Source organism: Manis javanica, chromosome 1, assembly GCF_040802235.1.
Source record: "Manis javanica isolate MJ-LG chromosome 1, MJ_LKY, whole genome shotgun sequence".
In the NCBI taxonomy this organism is placed as follows: domain Eukaryota; kingdom Metazoa; phylum Chordata; class Mammalia; order Pholidota; family Manidae; genus Manis; species Manis javanica.
This window is the reverse complement of record NC_133156.1, coordinates 53807185-53829152: the sequence shown is the minus strand read 5'-3', so window position 1 is coordinate 53829152 and position 21968 is coordinate 53807185. Positions and strand designations below refer to the sequence as shown.

Sequence of the window (21968 nt, the reverse complement as noted above, 5' to 3'; positions counted from 1 at the left end):
TGGCCAAAAATCAAGGCTTTTCATTGACAAAGACCCAAAACTAGACCTCCAAGATACTGACCTTCCCTATTAAATAAGCATTTGTTCCATTACTTATTCAGGACATTTGGCCTTAAGCAGGTGACTGAAGGCATGGATCCTGAGCTCAGGCCTTGTATACATACCAAAGGCTACAAATGGAAAAACACTGCAGGGCAGCATGTGAACTACATAGCTGGCTAAAGACAATAACCCACAACTGCTCATGAGCTGATGCGTGCAATGCAGGCTTACCACCGCTAGTACTTAGGTGACTGGGTCTCCTATCATAGGGGTTTGTTCTGCCTTGGCTTAGTTAGAGTAGGTTCCCAGTATTTTTGAAATGTTATATTCCCAACCATGGAAGCATAATCTACTTAAGTTGAAAATAAATATGTTAAAAGAAAGCTGAGTTAAAAGTTTTATTCATTCAACATCTCACATTACAAATATTTAAAAATTATATGCATACTGGTATAAATAGTCATTTGCAAACTATTTAATAACATTAATTTTCCACTAGCACTTCAACAAATGAACTCTTTTAAAAAAGGAACTGTGTTATATAACTTAAGAATAGAACATACAAAAATAGGAACTTAACGTGAAAATGACTTCAATAAAAAATGAATTACCCTTATTTAAAATGCTATAATAAATACTACAACCTCCCCATACACAGTAAAAACTATATGGAAATTCAGCCAAGTAGTACAATTAACTGACATACTTAAATAACTTTTCCTTCTGATAATATGAGCAATACACTGGGAAAAAAAAACAAACATTAGGGATTAGTAAAAACTAGACACCCACTTGCTAAAAGTTTCACTTCCAAAAAATATAACAAAAATCTGATGAAAATTATAAAAACTAATTATACTTTAAATTTTAAAAATATAAAAAATAAAACAGTTGAATACAATATTGTCCCAATTCTTACAATGCTATCAATCACAGTAGCTTTAAAATAAGATAATAAAATAAAGCAAATGACCAAAACCTTTTATTACATTTTTAAAAATAATCTCAAATTTACATTAGTAGAAAGATTGATTTCTGATTCTTCTCTTTAGAAACACCAGCAAGAAAGAGGATTACTCTTAACAGTAGAAAATGACATTTTTAAATGTCTGCAATTAAAAACAAAGAATTACACTGCAAAGATCTTTCAAAAGTTTGAAATAAGTATTGCACATAACTTGAAGTTAACTTGCCACAATTCATCACATTCAAGTTTTAAATCACCTTTTAACAGAAGATTCAACTCTTCAAAACAAAAGGGGTGAATTATCAAGTCTTTCCAACAGCACTCTCATAAAATGCTAATTCATTCACTACAAGTTTTATTTTGCATTCTGCAGAGGTCTGTGTATGGAGAAGTATATATATTATACCAAAGCGTGGGGACCAGAAGGGAAGGGAGAGGGTTCCTTTACATAGAAAATAATCAGAAACACTTTATTTTACATTGCAAAAATAACCATGTAATTACTCTGTAACTACATTGTAAGTACATGGCTGGTGCCATGCTAGTGCGCTAGAACTACATGCTTGGTAAATTGAAGTGATACCCTAAAATCTGTAAACTAATTACATGTTAATTATGTTTTGAGTTACATGGTAACTCCCAACTACAATCCCATGTAATCTGAAGGACATGTAATCAATAAAGTTCAGAGTAATAGATAATAATTGTTTATGCCCTGTAAATTGAAGTGTAACCAAATAATCTGTAAACACGCTTGTCACACAATCACAAGTAAATATTAGTAGAATAACAATTTCTTACATTAGTCATGCATACTAACATTACACACCTGTCCCACGGCAGGCTATTTTTTTCTTTATATGTAATTAAAAGAGCAGACATCTTTGAATCAAACACTTAACATCAATTTATTAATATTAAAAATGGCTAAACATTCACCAAAAATGTCTGCATTATGAATAATTTTAAAAACTTAGTAAGAAGCTGTAGACAATTTTGTTATTTTAAATTTCTACCCTATGTTTATGCATTTTAATTTTTTTTTTTTAGGAACTACAGTGTTATCTGTCATTTTCATGCGAATTTTTTTCATTAATTTGTGACTTTACATAGATTATTTCTTAAATTATAGGTACACCAATAGCTGGTGCTGGGGAAGGATGTTTAAGCAACATGCTTTCTCTTCTCTGCAGACTCTAAAATAGCATTGCCAGTGCACAACATTCATAATTTAAAATGTATGCAGAGCACTGAAATGTATAAAAAGCAGAATATAAGAAAATAAAATTTATTAAAATTATTTATATTAAAAAATGAAGTATATGAAGATCTCTCAGTAATAAAAGTACAAAAAGCTACTCTTTGCAATATGAAAAATTGAGGTATTGCATAAAGAGATATCCCGTCAGTGAAAAGTGTGCCTAAAAATGTTCACTGTTGGAAAAACAAGATATACAAAAGTAGTGCATAACAAATATACATTATGTGCATGACAAAATAAGTTAGCTACAAAACACTGTACCGAAATTCAGCAGGTCATGTACAAAGGGAGAAATTATTATTCAAAGCTAGTTCTCAAACAGTGTTATTTCTTGTTAACTCATCACACCTGTTTACTGAGTAGGAACAGCACAATAGCACACCCCAAGCCACCTACAAGCATTAAAAGAATAAAAAGAGGCAAATGAACATTCCAATTAGAATTATGTAGTTCAGGAGAAAAGAAAAAAAGTCCCTGACCAGCTACACAAGAGCACCCTCCATTTGCATGACTGCTTTCAATATTTGCAGGGAATCCTTTAAAAGCAGCTCCCTTTCTGTTTGACTATTAGACAGCAAATGCCTCCATTTTGACCTTTGGAACTTAACAGGTATACAGTTCATTAAAGCCTGTATTAAAAATAAAGGACTGCTTTTCCTAAAGATAATCCATAGGGGTCATCAGGCAGGTGGTTCCACCGTAGTACTGGGGCAAGTCTTTGGTTTAGAAGGACCCAAGATGGTACTGTTAGGTAGCACAACTAGCAAGATTGCCATCAGATTTTTTTTAATGTTTTGCACACTGATGATAATCCTTTTAGTGGCAGATAGGGCATTTAATAAGATAATGTCAATTAAAATAAAAGTTACCTCCATGACCAGGGCTTCAAGAAACTATTTTAAATTTACCCCTGAAGCATACTTTTCAACATATAATAACGCCTTTCAAAGCTAGAATGTTATTTATAATAAAGCATGCATTACTTGATGAAGTTGGCACTTCCAACACTGACTATGTCCCATGCTAAGTTCTGAAACTGTAATGTTATTTTAGTTTATAGGAAGAGTAAGATAAACATACGTACCTTTGCAGATTTACACAGTTATTTAGTTCAACAGTGCAAAACACTTTGCAACTACTTAAATTTTTTTTTACTTTTTTTTCATTTCCTATGTTACAACTAAATTACAGGATACCCAAAGTAACTTTAAATGTAAAAGTAAGCCAATCAGCAGCCAATTTGTATACTGGTTTTATCTTCCATTTTTGGCTACAAGTGTACAATAACACAAAATCAAGAATGATATCCTTGAGGTATCTCTAGATCTGTTTTTAATGTCAAAATGGAGAGCAAAGGCTGACACCTGATGAGTATAGAATTTATATATAACATCAAAAATAAGATCTATACATTTGTTCTTCAGGAGAGGAAATGCTAGTTTTCCCACCAGTTGTCATTAATTCTGGCTTTGGTAGGTTTCCTGGGGCTGTGACCAGATAAGTAAGTTTAAAAATAAATAAGTGCACTCTCCTCAGTAGTAAATTTACCCAATTTTTACATTCTACGTTTTAAAAACTGTTTAAAAGAAAATAAACCTAGCTCTGCCTACTTTACTGTTTTTTTTTTTCTGATGTGGTGGTAACTGAGGCATAATGAAATTATATTCAGCCTCTAAACCCTTAAAATTAGTTATAATGCTGCTTCAATCTTGCTCATGCATGTGTGTTTGCTTTAACATGCTCTTTCCTGTTAATAATTGTTAACTTCCTCCATTGCTGTTAAAAGAATAAAAAGGGGGATGGAAAAAAGAGAAAGTCAAAAAAGAATGAAAGACAAGAGAGGAAAAGGCAAAGCACTTCCCTGGGGGAAACTGTGTCAGGACAGACTGATAGTGTTATTGGTGCATGGTTAGTTTAATAAAAGTATTCTTATAGGTTATATTATTAACAATAATTTAATTAAAAACCCAAAATACTCTATTGTTTCATTTCTCTTTCAATATTACTCTCTCCTCTAAGAAAATGTTGTGGGAAGTTTGGACCCTCTTGTTTCCAACAAAACAAGAGAATAAAACTTCCATGCAACATGATGGCAATAAGAAAAAGGAGTCCATACATACTGTTTTCAGTGACACAAGAATCTACAAAACACCTATATTATAGGTCATTCTTTTCATTACACTACTGTTAAATTACAGACTGCTACAAAAGGACATGCCAGCATGAAGAGGTTGAGGAAGGGGTCAGAATTAACAGAAGAGTGCACTTATTCTGAGGCCTGAAAATGAGCACTGTAGTTAGTTATCCTTTAATTCCAGCGGAATGAAATATGTCGAGGACGGTCACCACCTTCCTTGACCAGGGGCTTATGGAATTCCCTGCCAGCACGAGAATGGATAGCAGCCCAGCAATATTCACAGTAATACTGCAGACAGGTAACATTAGCACAGAAAAATGGAGCAAATTTTCCCCCACAACGGGCCCCCTGACATTCATCACACAGCTGATCATCCAAGACATATGGCTTAACTTCCACCTGTAATCAAAAATAAAAGAAAGGAGTTTACATTATTCAGTGAATGGCCCAGGCAACTCTTTGTGTATGTATACATTTCCATCCACTGTCTGAATGAATCTGTGCCAAGGTGCCCAAAAGGAGTGATCAATAATTCTTTTGTTGAAATTAAGCGAGTCCACCTTTTAAGAACCTGGCCAGGTTTTTATACCCATCATTTTATATTTTCATCTTATTAATAAACATTTTCCAAAGGAAAACATGATTCCACCAGAAAAAAAAGAGTGAAGCCAGTTTTTTAAAAACTGGAGATTAAACCCACCAGAGAGTTTTCATAGACACAAACCATCACTTTAATTAGTGGATCTGGATTTTTGTCATCTGTAGAATTATCATTTAAACAAAACCAACAAAGAGCCCAGTTCCACAAAATAACACTTCAACACTGAAATAAGAGGGAAGATGCCTGACTTCTGCATCATAAGTTTCTGAGTTGTAATAAAGCCTGAATCATAGTTGTCATTTACAATGCACACATCTTGGAAACCCGGGTAAAACAAGATGCAGCGGTAGCAGTCACTATCTAAAACCCTGCTTTGTTCTTTGTCTGTAAGAATGGTTTAGATAAGTCTAAAAGCCAGAGGTGAATTTATAAAACTGGGCCTGTTCCAGGGTTCAATAGGCGAACCTGTCATTTGAACCTCTAAAGCATTAAAAATAACCTGGCTATTAATTCACCAGCAAGAAAAGAGTTGTTTATTTTTAGTCTTGGAGAGACTCATGGTTGAAACTCCTATACCAGGCTATCACTACCATTGGTGCCATCCAGTTCTGACAAGGAATCCTGACAAGGGTTAGCTGGAAACAAAAGGAGAAGAGTGACATGGAAGACAGGAGGAGCAGACATAACCAGCGCATTAGGTTTCTGGCCCTGAGGCCAATTCCACATCTTCAGAGTGGTCAAAACTGTGATCACAGAGGAATACAAATGAAGTCTGAATTTCTGATGATTAATCTTACAACTCTTACAACTACGTTGGAACTGGGGAAGATGGGTGGGAAGGGAGGGATAAGGGGGAAAAAGGGGTACTACAATTAGCATATATAATGAAGCCCGGGGGGTTGGGGGAGGACATGGGGAAGGCAGTACAACACAGAGAAGACAAGCAGTGATTCTATAGCATCTTACTACACTGGTGGACAATGACTGTAATGGGGTATGTGGTGGGGACTTGATAATAGGGGGAGTCTAGTAACCATAATATTGCTCATGTAATTGTACATCAATAATAGCAAAAAAAAAGTATGTTGGAATGAAGCAGTGAGGCAGGAAATGTGTACTCAAATGTAGATATTTCTTAGCATCTATAAAAAACAAGTAGACATATTAACATACACTGCAGCTAATCTTGCCCTCTTCCTCCATTTTTGTAATAGAATTTGTACCTTTCTAATATATTCACAGAGTAGTGGGATGGCCACTACGATCTTAAATTTTAGACTACCAGTGAAGTAGAATAAACATGAAATGAAAGATAAGCTGTAAGTATAAGCCACTACTGACAGTTTCTACATAATAAATTGAGAACAGCACAAAACAATAAGGACTTTTTTGAGCACAATGCCTCTGTGTTGGATACCTAAGTCAGTCCTAATGAAAGTGCTAGTCTGCCATGAAACAAGCAGCTGACACCAGAATATTTCTTCTTTCATCAAGAAGGTCTTTCTATGAAAAAATAAAGGTCAGTTGAACTAAACATTGTGCTTACTAATACAGTCAATTCACATTCTAGTGTAAATTTCTATCTCACCACAAGCTAGTAACAACCCATTTGCTGATGGCAGTTGGTTCACAGGCCACACTCAGAGGTATGAACATAAGTGTATGAATATAGTATTAATAAGACAAAGTAGTAGATAGAATTCTATCTACCAGGGCATGAACTCATAAGGAAAGGGACTTCTTGTCCTAACACTAAAACATTTGTTGAATGCATAAAATACACAGAAAATAAATAAATCTGTGAATGCAAAGAAAAAAGACATATAATGAAACAGTGTTTCACATATAATACCTTAGAAAGGAAAGAGCTATCTTTGAGGTTTTCTCCAGCCTTTTGATTCAGAGGATAAACTCAACAAAGAGGAATTTAAAGTGCTGAAAATGTTCATTACCTAATTTCAGGCACAGACTAGAGGGAAGAATAGACTACAAACAAAAGATTATGATTTCTGTTACTTAAAACTGTTACAATGAAATATTTCTAAGACATGCAGTCCTAGTAGAGAATTTACTCAATCATTTGTTACACAGTGTACTGGAAAACAGGGCTTGCTGAGGTATTCATGATGTCCCAGGATTAAACAAAAAAACAAAAAAATGTCAGGAGATCTCAAAGGCATTCATGTTTATATACTTGATATAACATAGTACAAAGGGTTCGGTAAATATTTATCAAATGACTAACTGAATAAACGAATGGATGGAAGTGATAGCTTGGGAAAGATCACATTGACTCAAGGAAATTGATATAGTGTTCTGCTTACCCTACTCAAAAAACTAAAAGGTAGAAGAAACTCACAGGAAATTCTTAGATGCATTATACAGCATACATCTCATCGGTCTACCATGCGTAATTGCTAGCTGTCAATTAATTGTCATGTAAAATTCCTCCATTCCAATCTTGGTAATAATACATTTAGAGGGCCATTTCTGGAACTTCCCAGAATGTAGTCTAGGACTTACCCGTTTATCTATCTCTCCGTGCTGCAGCTGAACAAAGCGGGCACTGATAGCAGCTATGTAACTCTGTTGATTAGAGAATGCAACTCGCCCAGCTCCTTTTGGGTATTTCAGCTCAGGGTCAGTATCAATCCCAGCATAGCACACACCTCCATACAGCCGATCCATTATCATGGCAAGCTCCACTAAACAAGGAAAGAGCAAGGAGAGCATGTGAAATCAAGAAAATTCATCTGTCTCACCAAAGGGTTTCTTAAAAGCAGTTCACCTGTACTCTGAGCTCATGTCATTATAATATTTATTAAAATCAAACTTGTTATTATAACCAGTAGTCCATTGTGTTTATCTTTAATCTTTTAACTAAGGGCAGGGACTCTGCTGGGTGTTTTACATATGTTTTCTTTTAATCTTCGCAACAACCCTATGAAGTAGGTGATAACTTCCTGGGGACACCAAGGCCCAGAGAGGCTGATCAATCTGTCCAAGGTCCCAGATAGTTTAGTGGTAGTGCTGGGTGTGGTACCCTGGTCTGTCTGCTCTGCACCATGTTACCACTATATATTTATCAGTTAACAATGTTCTGCTTGATATAATCATTTGAACACTAGAAAATGGGTTGGTAGAGTCTTCGGAGGTCCTTCTAGCTTATCTCCATCAATTCCTTGTTACTCTTCCCCACAGTATAGGCGTTTGCCAATTTTTTCATATAAAACTTGAAATCATTAATGTATTTTCTTCTCTGTGAAATGTTTTAACTTTGAAACTGCATTCTTGTTCGTTTTATGTTCTTTATTTCTCTTATACTATTAAACCTCAAGTTATCTGACGCTGGGGATATAATTTCTTCTCTAAGTCATGATACACTGCCATGGGAAACGAACACTGAACATCTCAAAATGTAAACTGTTCTTGAAGGGCTTTGTTTTTGTTTTTTCAGATGATGAGAGTGATGATCACCAGTATTAAGAGACACTAGGCTAAGCACTCTGCCTTGCTTATGTCATTTAATCCTCAAAACAACTCTGTAAAAAGTAGACACACTTATTACTCTTAGAGAAATTAAGTAATTTGTCCAAGGTCACTCAGTTATTAACTGGGAGCAGAGTACATGAATTCAAACCCAGACACTTGAAGTCTAGAACCCTCACCCTTGGACATTAATTAATTCAAACGCTTATGGAGAATTCATGCTGAAAAACCCTCGTATTTCTCTAAAGGATAAAGAGAGGGGTTTTTTTGTTGGTTTGTTTAAGTCATACCAGCTCGTAATGGTCGTGGAACACCACCAACAAATATAGTTTTTCGTGGGTCAAGAGGCTGTGAACCATCCATCACAAAGTCACTGTCACTAAGATTCCAAGGCCGAATCTGTACCTAGGGAGGGTGCAAACCAAAACATCTCATTCTCAATACAGACAATTTATGGGGCAAGACGTTTAAAATTATCACAGAGTATTTTCATTTTTAAAAAGCAAAACTCTGTATCATTACAAATCAATAAAGCTGTCAAACTAGGAAAGACTTAAAAAAACAGTGTACTCCAACCTTTCATTTCATTTTTAAGAGTAAACTGAAGCAAGATAGAAACAAGTTTAATTGCCTATTATAAACTAAAGCACTTAACACATCTTTAATTATCTGTTAGTTAGCTGTTTTTTAACTTATTAGACCTCTATCCTACCTAATCCTCCAATATCCACAATTTAAATTTAGCATGGTATTTGATATTGATCAGAATTCAGTGCTAAGTAAACTAGGAATCTGTGCCCAATCCTATAAATGCAAATTAACTACTGATCCAACAAATCTATTGCACTATTTCAAAAAGCATTTCCTAGCAAAAATACTGGTATTTGCAGTCAACTTTTTGATGTTAAAACACTTCAATGTATCCATCAGCTCAGTCAACCAAGAATAATGTACTTTATTTTAACTGTTACAAATACCCACACCAGAGGCAAAGGGTTGATAGTTGGGTATTTCTAATATGCAGACCAACCAAGTCCTAGGCCAGAGGTCCCAAATTCAAATACTTATGGGGCCTGGCAGGGAACATAAATCAAGTAGAAAGAGTCTAGGCCACAGGAACTCTGGGAAGACTGTTTCTGATCTAGATGACCCCAACACACCAAAAGGAGCTCCACAAATTATTATTTGAGCTGAGCCCATTGACACTTCTATTATGCTGTCTGAGTGATAATAAATTGCTGATTTGCCAGATTCGTCAAAACACGCCAGCTATTACTATTCCTAAAAGGCTAAATTTTATGACTAAAGAAAAACATTTTTAAAAAGAAAAAGCAGTACACAATGTACATTTATGTATATACATGATCCACTTTACTTCGGAGGTCCTTCTAGCTTATCTCCATCAATTCCTTGTTACTCTTCCCCACAGTATAGGCGTTTGCCAATTTTTTCATATAAAACTTGAAATAATTAATGTTTTATTATGCAAAAAGTTAGGAACATTATTGGGCAAAATGTTGATCACAGAAAGGAAAGAAATAGAAAGACATCTGTGATATCAGTTCTACTATTCAAAGGAAATTCAGCTATTTGTCAAATGCAATATTTAGTCAAGTCTTTTAGTAGTAAAGATTTATAATATTTTAATTACTAAAAATTCAATGTCAAAATAACATGCACAAATATACAAAATGTCAATAATAATAAAATTGACAATAATAATAAAACTTTATTTTGATTCTACTTACAAACTTGTCAACAGACACACATCTGTATTTGTGGGTTTTTCAAACAGAGCAGAGATGGAGGCAAAAACAAGAAGTTATTCTCCTGCTAGACTGCACTTACTGGCTTATCTTTGATAGTGGGACTTGATACACACAGGTAGAGTTTTCCATCTTCTTCAATACATGCATCAATGAGAGCCTGAACAGAGCTTTCATCTTGAAATAGCAGGAATGCATAGCCTGATGAAAAGGACAAAAAGGCTTATTTGGTTTCCTAATTTTTTTTCTTCTTCAAGGGAAAGGAAGCATAAAACTAAGGAAGGGAAAAGAAGTAAAAAAAACAATGAAAACTTAATATTCCTACCAAAGTCTGATAATAGTATCCATATTAAGTTTGGTTTGATATCTTGAATCACCTTTTAGAGTAAAATTGTATTTGAATTGAAAGAGTGTGTTAGGTAGAAATTTTAAAGGCACATTTGGGAAAATACAAGTTTAACAATGAAAATTTTACAGTGAAGGTAAACATTTATGAAAAGGCTAAACATTAAATAATATAAGAATAAACTATACATGCATATTGAATCTTGAGAATTACCTTTAGGAGGAAAATAGGATTTGCTCTCTGCTTTATGAGGCCAATCCACAATCAAAGGGCCAAAGCGACGAAAACTGGCTGTGATCTCATCTAATGAACAACAAAGCAAAAGAGTAGATTTAAAAATTTTTATGATCATTTTTGGGAAATAGTTCCAAATCTACTATTTATAAGAACAGTACAAAGAACTCCTGCATCCCCTTCATCTAGATTCCCCAACTGTTAATACTCTGCACCATTGTCCTTACCTTTCTTCCTTCTCTCTACTCCTTCCCTATCTGTATGTATGCACCAAGCAACGTATCTATCCGTTTACTTACCTAACCGATCCATCATCTTTTTCTGATACAATGCTCTATAACCCTAAAACACAGCTGTTGGTACCTGTTCATTTCCTTATATACCACCATTTAACCCTCCCAATCAGGAAGTCAATATTGATACAATACTACTACCCAATTCACAGACTCCATCCCAACATTATCTCTTTTTTCCTTTCTGATCCAGAATCCAATCCAAAACATGATGCATATAGATGTCATCTCTGTAGGGCACCAGTCTTCAGTTTGGAACTTCTCCTCATCCCTTCCTATATTTTACATCTTAAGTATACACACAGTCCATTCATTTTGCAGGATGGCTCTCAGCCTGACCTGTTTCCTCTGTTTCCTCATGCCCAAACCCACATGATGCACTCTCAACAGGATTACACCATAATGATGTTATGTCATCCAGTCCTAGCTAAGCATGACAATCTTGATCACCTGGGCAAGTTTGGTATCTATATGGTTTCTCTACCAAAAGCAAATCATATTTGATAAGAATTTTGTGGGGAAATACAGAATTATCCACCAGCATCCTGTTCCCTAATCAGCCTTAGCATCCACTGAAGTCTCTTGCCTGTGATACTTGCCAAATGGTGATTATCTATTTCCATCATTCCTTCTACATTTACTAGTTAGGATTATACAATAAAAGCTCCCCCTTCTCCCCCATTTAGTCATGTATATATTTATTATAATGGTATAGACCTATTCTATTCAGTGAGTTGAAATCCAATCCTCTCCTTATTTCTCTTGATGCTCTGTTCTATCTGTCTCAAAAGTGTCCCTGATTTGGCCAATGGGAGTTCCTATGTCCCTCTGACCTATTCCCATCACCTCTGAGTGCTTCCATACTTTCTGACCCAGAAGACACATCAGGTTCTCATCTTGCTCTTTCTCCATCCTAGCCCTAGAATCAGCCATTTATTTCCCTTTTCAAGAAGTCCTGGTTCCTTTCAGTGACAAGAGATATTTAGAAACTAAGATCTAGATACTCTATATGCTAATGGTTAGTGGGTATTTGTTAGATTTCTAAGTCTTCTCAATAGATTAAGCTAGCAAATATATTAAACGTGCAGAGATATATTGATAATTATTTCTTATATCTGTGTATTTATAAAAATGAGTTCATATTGATACTTCTAATTCCATTACAACATTTCATGGTTTTCTCTAGTCTTCCCTTTTCTATGTTTGTAAAGCCACTCCTCACTGTGAGAAACCTAGCTTCTATTATCCTCAATAGCTTTACTTACTTGCTCAATGTAACCAATCTTTCAGCCACCCTGGCGTGGTCTCCTTTACCTTTCACCTCTGCACCCAAGCCTGGTTGCCCTAGTTTACTGGACACCATGCACAGTGCTACCTAGGCCTCTGAGCAGGCCTCCTCCACATACATAAATACACACTCACCCTTTACTTGGCACCCTTTTCCCCCTCACCAACCCACTTCCTTGGACACTAATATCTCTGAACCTGGTGAGGAAGGAAAAGGAAGGGAACATAGGATGGGAGGGGAAGACTTGATCATATTTGCTATTAATTTAAATGATTCTAGTTATGTTGTATTATATATTTAGACAATTAATGAGTAGACTATAGGAAGAGAAACTTCTGAGAAGAGTAGGTAAGAATGTGTAAAAGACCTGGGAGTAAAGTAGGACAGAGGAACAGAAAAGAGAGATGGGGAATATGTTCACATTCCAATCCAGCAGAACTCTTTTCACATCCTCTAGATTGTAAAACAGTAAAGTCTACTCTGCTGTAATACCTGTTTCTGTAATACTGCTTAGCCCATGTAGGACTGGTAAATAGGGGAATGATTGTAATCTGGAAAATGAGTGTAATCTGGGAGATGTACTCACAGATTTGTTCACAAATGATTTTTCCTAGGCAAGGTGAGAGAGCACCATGGGAGTAGAATTACGATCTTCATCAGGAAAGGGAAAAGCCTCCAGCTTGTCTGATGTGCATGCAGGAGCCCTGCCAGCTCTCTACGACAATTAAAAATGAGCACAGCAACTAGACCTCTCTTGCCAGAGAGGTGTACCCCTAACCTTGCAGGGCTCTCGTCCCCTCAGAGTGCTCCTCCTTAGTTGCTCAGACATCCACTCTGATCTGTTCTGCCTCAATGCCAGCAAGCCAGAATTTCTGCTCTATCCCTTTTGTGCATTTTCAGTATTCCTTGAGGCACCCTCTAACCAGCCTAAGCTACTCGCCTGAAATGTCCAAGTTATTTCCAAGCTACTACTTTTTTGTTTATACTTCTGGCACAAAGCTCATTAGGTTCTAAATGATCTGCCTCTAGCCCTATTTCCCTCCCCAAACCCTATAATTTTTAGTGCACAATTCTGAAGAACACAATATTCTTCAGGAATACATACTTCACGTTATAGAAAAGCCTATCTAAATTTCAACTGACTTAACAAAATATTTTGGTCTTAAGGATAAGGCAGGATGACTACTATGATTCCCATTAATTTTGCTCAGTTTAAACCATCTCCTTTGCCAAACTGGTCAAATTTGTCTGTGCCTCTAAGACTTTTAGGAACTGTACATGTAAGGTTTATCAGTAATTTTCCAAGAAGATGTAGATTATTTAGGCCAAAGAAATTATCCCAGGCAAGGTCAGAAAAATTTAGTCTTCTTTCCTCTCTTTTTGTATGTAAGTGCATAATCTACTCATCAAAGATCATCTCAGCTAAAGATTTTGCAATACTAATGAAAATGAGGATTCCAGGTAAAGAAAAGTCCACACTAAGAGTTACTAGAGATGCAATATTGAGACCAGATGAACACTTTGAACACAAACTATGCCCTCTGAGAAAAGATGGAGATGGAGTCAATCTAGCCTGAAATTTTAGCAAAAGCTTCTACCAAGACATTTTATTGTAGATTAAAACAAACAAACAAATAAAAACAACTGTTTACTTCAATCTTTTGGCTTATTGAAACCAGTTTTGTCTCAACCTTCCAAAAGACTTATTATCTTAAGGAAAATTAAGTGGATCAATAAATTTAATCTCAGTCTAAATAGGAAGTTATTAATCTTTATCATTAGACCTTATAGATTTTTGGAGAAAACTCTCCTATTCTCCACAACATGACTGAGTTTATTTCCATTTCCCTTCAGGAAACCAAGACAAAAGAGACTAGGGACAAAAAAAAAAAAAAAAAAAAAAATCCATGGATACATGGTTGTTATGTGGTCTTTTCACTTTGCTTTATTAGAGTCACTTAGATCCAGAGATAAATAAAATATTATTGGATAACCAGTCCCCTAAATCTTTGTATGGCTGGCTCCTTATTCAGGTCTCAGCAAAAATGTCACTTCTCCAAAGAGGACTGCCTTAACAACCTAACCTAAGAGGACTCCCAGTACAGCTATAAGCATCACCCTGTTTTCTTTTCATCACTTATTCTCTGATATTTTCTTGCATGTTTACACATTTTTTTATCTGCCTCCCCCAACTAGAATGTAAACTCAATGTGAGCAGGGACTTTCTATCTTGGTTACCACTGTAAACAAGCCTAAGAACAGTGCATGGCATTTTAAAAGCATGTAAATATTTGACAAGTGAAAATATACTCACAAAATGATAGAACTCTAAAATTTCCTTTCTTGCTACAGCTGCAGCTGTATTTTTCAAAAGTTCATGCTTAATCGCAGATTTTAAACTTTTAAACAATTAACTACACATTTATGGAACACTCATAAAAGGTAGGAAAATACATAATTGATTTGCCATGGCAGCACACACAGACAAAAATACAGTTAGTGCCCATGTTTGCCTACAACAGAATCTGAAACGTTTTTCCAGTAACATTTGCTCTTTCTCATTTAGTCTGATCACTTGTTTTAGCTGGTTCCCAAAGTCTTGCTCCCCTTCCTTCCTTCAATGAACTAATTTTATATGCTATGATAGGAAGATACGATGAGAACAATGTAATTGAAACAGAATACCTGGAGCCAGATATGACTGTTACTATAATAACAGCAACCACTATCTATGAGTTGCTTACTCTGGGCCACAGTCTGGGCACCCTGCTATTAACAATTCTTTCTAAACATACCTTCATCGATGTCAGGAGGTAATCCACCCACAAACACTTTGCGAGAATATCGTTCCACTCTTTCTCCATTCTGGTGAGTGAAACAATGAGGTGAACCCAGGCCGCTGTGAAGAGGTTGATCCCCACGGCCATCATCCAAGAATCCATCTTCCATTGGAAACAGTGAAGACTGACCTGGAATAGAAAGCAGGAAAAAAAGCTAACAGAAAGTGTTCCTTGCCACTAATCATCTCACAAGGTAATGACATTTAGTAAACAAGGAAACAAGGAAACAAGGAAAATGACATTTAGTAAAACTGCTGCTTTTATTTTTCTCACTGAATAACGAATCACTTAGGTACAGTCTTAAATTCCCAATATCTTAAAATCCTAATTGAGCCAGAGAGAAATTACATGGTTAAATAGAGGGCTGCTCAACTATCCTGCTGTGATTCAGAAACTTCAGGGAGATAAAATGAAGCACAGTAGAAGATAACACTCTTTGGAAAGCAGTTGGCAGCAGACTGCACTGCCTTGGCAGGACCCCATTGCCATTGGCAGCCTAGACGTACACCAAGTATTAAATTTGACTATCAGATGCTAGATCACTTACATTTAAAAAAAACACTGAATAATATAGCCTGTGCAATTCCTCTAAGAATGTCCTTAAAATGAACAAGTCAGTTTTTACAGTGAGCACTCATTTTAGTTTACCTTAACTAATGGAATACAGTCAAAACCCAATTAATGCTGTTGTCCAACTTCTTATAGAATTTAAGATTTTTAGGCATCCTAAAGATATTTTATATATTACCAGCTGCTATAGATGCTAATTCTAAAAACTAGTCATTTAAGTTTGATGTTTGAAAATTCGATTATATAGAATATATAAGCAGAAAAGACCAGAGATACCACTGTGATTAATCTTATCCCCATACTTACCTGATAATAAAATGTGAACTTTTGACTCATAAGCAAAACACACAGCTACAAATAACTACAGAATCCCTCAAGCACTGTTTTATTACTTTTCAGGCTGCCAATTTACTTCAAGGTACTACATAACAAATTTGTTAATGGATCTTGCAAAACTGTATCTTCAATGCTCTTCCTTTATTGAAACATTGCTAATATCCTTTTGTTGCCACACTTGTCTTTCTTTCAACTTTCATTATGAAACATAAATAATAACGGTATATATGCTACAAATTTAACCTACAAAACTATAGGTCAAAAGAGTTACATAATGAAGATAAAAAATGACTATAAAGTTGGAGGTTATTTCTTGAATGATCTTTAAAAGTCACTCATATTTTAAAGTTGAGCTCTTTGACAGGTTATATTACTTTCTTATAAAAAGGCAAAACTATCACAGACAGGAAAAATAAAATGTATTCACTAGAAAATGATTCTCTAAAATTCTCTAAAGTTTCTAGAGCTTTTTTCCCACAATGTTTGAAATTTATAGAATTAGACATTTATTTAGCTAATCTCAATTTAAATCAAATGTATTATGCTGACTAGGAAAAACTATACATAAGTCATTCAAGTATACTTGAACCTCAAATATAATCAGATATTTTGAGATTAGTCAGACCATATTTTCTTTTTTAAAGATCTAATTTTTTTCTCCTAGGAAATTCCTTTCAGAGAAGAAAAGAAGGAAACAAATCTTTAGATAAAAATGAATTGAGTTTATAATACAGGAAATTATGTTGATTCAAATCCAAATTCTACCATTTTGATTCGTACAAAGTAGAAATGTGTCTACAGTGTTAACCATAACACATAGAGTAATGTATGGATCAAAGCTATGTTTCATTCCCACTCCCCCTTTCCCAACAAAGGTCAGAAATTGAGCAAACTTGGGTCCTTGCCAAATACAACTGATACAGTCAAAAGTTAGAAATAATAATGTTACCTCTCCTTCGCCCATATGTCCTTGCTGCATGTCAAATGAGGAAAAAAAAAAAAAAACAACCTTTCAAACATTGTCAAAAGAATCAACTGTGATTTCATCTCCCAGTTTTTGAAACTGGAAAAATTTGGTTCTTTCTCATTTCCTAGTAAATATCTCAAAAAAAAAAAAAAAAAAAGGAATTTGGATGGTGAGAGGTCAATTTAATGTCTCTCCTTCTTTCCTTCCCTCCTTCCTTTATTTCTTTCTAAAGTTCTTCAAGGACACTGTCAGGCTGTACTAAATCTTGTTTGTTTTAAGGGAAGTTTTCTGTTAAAATTGTCACCCAAGGTCCAAACCAGTAGGAAACTATAGGAGTGTGTAACATGATCTAAAAGAAGTCCTACCAGATTATCTTAATTTTTCCAAGAATTCTCTAACTAGCAATTCAGTAAATATTTCAATATTTAATTCATGATTTTTTTTGCTACTACAGGATAAACAGTAATTTTATACAATTTCTTGATTAATCCCCAATAAAGAAAATCATAATAAATGAAATCTTTGGATAATTTATAACTTTTTAGCAAAGGTTTTTTGTCTCTAATCAAATCTTTCACCATGTCCCAAATGTTAAAAAGTAAAAGGTTTGGCATTTTATTGCCAAGTAGGTTACACCCGAGTTGAGAAGGAAAGTACAAGCATTTCCCTAAATACTAAGGAAATGGCAGTATAAACTTTAAATCAGGAAACCTTTGCGAAAATGTCTTCCCTCAAACAAACTAGCACTTATAAGCCCAGCTTGTCTAAATACCTCAATTCTATTCAACAAACATTTCTTGAATGCTTCATCTTGCAAGGCACAAGGGATAAATAGCACATGGTCCTGACTACATGGAGCTAGCAAACTTAAATACCAGACAGCCACATAAGCAAATGATGATAATGTAGCATGCCTATTACTATAATAGTTATGTGTTAGGTGCAACAGAAACAGAGGAGGAGCAACTAGTTCTGTTAAAGAGGTGGAAGCAGGGTGTGGCAGTTGAGACGGACCTTAAAGGAAAAACAGAGAGTCTGGCAATGCCACGCACAAAAAGGGGTGCTGTAATAATCTGGGAAAGGTGCCCAGAATGCAGAAGCATATGGAACAAGTGGGGACTTGGCTGGAGAGGAGGTTTAAACAGGAAGCTGGGATAGGTTTTGAGTTAGAAGGTGTAGCACCTTTAAGAAGTCATAAAACAAACTAGTCAAGATTTTAATTCTTAGCCCACTAGATGAATGCTAAATAAGTATAATTCAGTTATAACTGAGCTAAAGGTATAACTTAGAAGTACCATGTGCATATGTTCCAAAATGAAATTAAGTCTCATACTAAAACATATTTCTACCATTACTAGATAACACTGGATTTCATCGAAGTACCTGAACAAATGTTTTACGTGGACTACAACCACATAAAATCTCCCTCAGGCAGTTAGGTTTTCATTTTAACAGGCCTTAAATTTGGGGTGTGCTGGTGGGGAGGGTGGTTTTCCAGTCAACCTGACAGAGGTTGTAAAGACAAAAGATATCAAAAAAATCAGACAGTTGTTTAAGAACAATTTATTCACATAATTGCTTCAAAGACAAGGAAATTTGGGGAAATGAATGACTTGAAAACCTTAGTTCTGTCAATCTTAAAAAGTTGACTGATGCTGCTTCGTTTTATGAGAAAATAGATGTTTGAAAAGAGCGGGCTTTTAAAAGCTACAAAATAAACATAAAAACTCACAATTTCCATTTATCAAAAATAAATATAGTTTCGGGGACAGTAAAGGCTATAGATCAAAAAGCAAAACTCAAATAAATCATGGTCTTCAAATGCATATTTTCAAACTTTGATTTTGTGCCACAAAATTAAACTGGTTAATATAAGACAATTTATGGCTAAATTCTGAAAATAATTTAGAAAAAACTTCCCACATTTAGGGAAAATAGGTTACAAGTATACAATGTTTAAAACTAAAAAAACTGCCAATTCCTACTAAAAAAATTAACATAAAGTATTACAGAAAAAATAAAAATGACATTCTGGAACACAGAATATGAGAATGTTTAAATTTTTTATCTCCCTTTATTATAATGTTGTTAATTCTATACATTATTTACAGGAAAGTACATAAATCTTAAGTGTATAGTTCAATGAATTTTCTATAATGTGAATTATGTAACCAGTACCCAAATATTAACAGGTTGGCAAACAGTGCCACTTCATCCATGCATGAAAGATGTACCAAGCACCTTTTTTTCACCAACATCAAATCATATTTGGTGCAAACAAATGATGAAATACTTGTAACACAGATCCTCACTGCTTTCCTCAGGAAAATGTCAGTGACATTTCTGAGCTCATGATTATTAAGTGTTGCAATTATTTGATGTTTCTCAAACACCCAAGGAAGTAGAAAGCAAAAAAAAAAAAAAAAAATCAATTTAAGTATGTCTAAGGACATCTATATTTTGGAAAACTTCTAGATAAGCTGGCTGAAATAAATTCTACTCAGAATTTTTCTTTAATTACCAAAGAATCTTTTTAACACTGCTAAAATATTTTTAAAATGCATGCTATTATTAAATAAAAATCTTCTACCCTCCATCAGAGTTAAAGTGAGTACTATTTGTATGTCTGTTTATTTTATCTTTGTTTCATAGTTCTGATTAATAAAGTCCTCAATAATATAATATTCAGTGCTAACATGATATGAGAATGTTCTAAATGGGCTGGAAACTTTATGGCTATAAATTTTTGTAACTTCTGGATGCATATTCTTACTAGATCTACTGATAAATAATTTATTTCTAAAATGCCTTTACAGGATTACTTACAAATACCCCATATTTATCATTGTCATCATTAAATTACCTTTAGTAAAGCATTCCACTTCTCTGAGATGTTAGAGTTGCAAAGAAGGCAGAGAAAGACTTAGGTGTTTTTAATATACATATTATATATATATATATTTTATAAAAATGAAAACATTTGGAGATTCTCAAGATGGCAGCAAGAGTAGGGTGACAGAAGTCTCCTACCAAAACCATGTATGTTTTGAAAATGCAGTGAATACAACTATTCTTAAAAGAGTGATCAGAAAATGCAGTGCACCAGTCAGGCTACATCTACATCTCCAAATACTCAACATCTCACATAAAAGGGTAAGATCAAAGCTGTGACCTGGTGGGACCTGAGCATTCTCCCCACCCCAGCTCACTGTGGGAGGAAAAGAGTCAGAGTGGGGAGGGAGTGGAAGCACAGAACCGCGAAATAACCAGCCCTAGTAATCTGCACTAGGAGCACAGACACACATTACATGGTGTACTGGATATAAGAGGAACGGAAAAGCAAAATCTGAGACTAAGACTGTGAACAGGTTCCCACAGCTGGCTGCCCTGGGACAAAAGAAAAGTGGGAGCTTTAAAAGTTTTAAAGGGACAAGGGTTTAACAGGTAGACAAAATCATCCTGGCACACTCAGTTCAGCAATCTGGGAACTTTAAGGAACTTCAGGCACCCTAAACCTCCAGGTGTCTGTGCAGCTCCAAACCTGCTCATGGCGATAAGTAGCCTGCATGACCCGCCATTGCTGCGGAACAGGCAGGGAGCAGCCCCACCCACAGTAACCACACAAAGGCTTCTCCCTGTACACAGCTAATCGGCCCAGACGTAGAGGCTGCCACCTGCGTGTGGTTGACCAGCACAGACAGCAGAGACCAGCGCAGAGTCCAGGAGGCACAAAGGGGCTCTGTTCTTGCGGTAAACATGCACTGGTCACCTGCAACCCCCACCCGTGCCATGGGCCATCCCGAGGACCACCCCGCCCATGGCAGCTCAGGGGATTAACCCAGAGGCTGCTCCCTATGTGCGGTTGACTGGCACAGGCAGTGGAGATGGGCAAGGCGACTGGCAAGCAGGAAGGGACTTTGTTCTCCCAGCTGACACATGTGCCACTTGCCAGTGACCACTCCAATTGCCATGAAAAGGCACAAGAACCTTGTTAAGTCCAAAATGCTTTGAACACCAGACAGAGGGCCTGGTGAGACTGAAATCACCAATCTTCCTGAAAAAGAATTTAAAAATATAGTCATAAGCATGCTGATGGACCTGCAGAGAAATATTCAAGAGCTAAGGGATGAATTCTAGAGGGAGATAACAGAAATGAAACAAACAATGGAAGGATTTAAGAGCAGACTAGATGAGGTGGAAGAACCTGTTAATGGAATATAATTCAGAGAACAGTAATACAGAGAAGCTGAGGCAGAAAAAGATAAAACAATCTCTAGGAATGAAAGAATATTAAGAGAACTGTGTGACCAATCCAAATGGAACAATATGTGCATTATAGGGGTACCAAAAGAAGAAGAAGAGAGAAAAAGGGATACAAAGTGTCTTTGAGGAAATAATTGCTGAACACTTCCCCAACCTGGGGAAAGAAATAGTCTCTCAGACCATGGAAGTCCACAGATCGCCCAACACAAGGGACCCAAGGAGGACAACACCAAGACATATAATAATTAAAATGGCAAAGATCAGAGTCAAGGACAGAGTATTAAAAGCACCAGAGAGAGAGAAAATATCACCTATAAAGGAAAATCAATCAGACTATCATCAGACTTCTCAGCAGAAACCTTACAGTCCAGAAGGGAATGGCATGATATATTGAATGCAATGAAACAGAGGGGCCTCAAACCAAGACTACTGTAGCCAGCAAGATTATCATTTAAATTTGAAGGAGGGATTAAACAATGCCCAGATAAGCAAAAGTTGAGGGAATTTACCTCCCACAAACCATCTCTACAGTATATTTTAAAGAGACTGCTCCAGATGGAAGTATGCC

The 21968-nt window shown here is 35.6% G+C and overlaps 1 protein-coding gene across 3 annotated transcripts in view; it reads right to left on the bottom strand.

Moving 5' to 3' along the window:
• Positions 1-426: 426 nt before the first annotated feature.
• The window catches only part of CPEB4 (cytoplasmic polyadenylation element binding protein 4), a 75802-nt gene continuing 54260 nt past the window's right edge, over positions 427-21968 (bottom strand). For 2 of the 3 annotated variants that reach the window (XM_036995080.2, XM_036995081.2), the window contains 6 exons: positions 15220-15393; positions 10823-10912; positions 10346-10464; positions 8788-8902; positions 7532-7713; positions 427-4806 (listed from right to left, as the gene is read on the bottom strand). In XM_036995080.2, coding sequence (XP_036850975.1) covers positions 4579-4806; positions 7532-7713; positions 8788-8902; positions 10346-10464; positions 10823-10912; positions 15220-15393 — 908 coding nt within the window. In that variant the 3' untranslated portion in view covers positions 427-4578. Of the gene's footprint in view, positions 4807-7531; positions 7714-8787; positions 8903-10345; positions 10465-10822; positions 10913-15219; positions 15394-17119; positions 17144-21968 lie in introns of all 3 variants that reach the window. The other variant, XM_036995079.2, reaches the window with a different exon arrangement.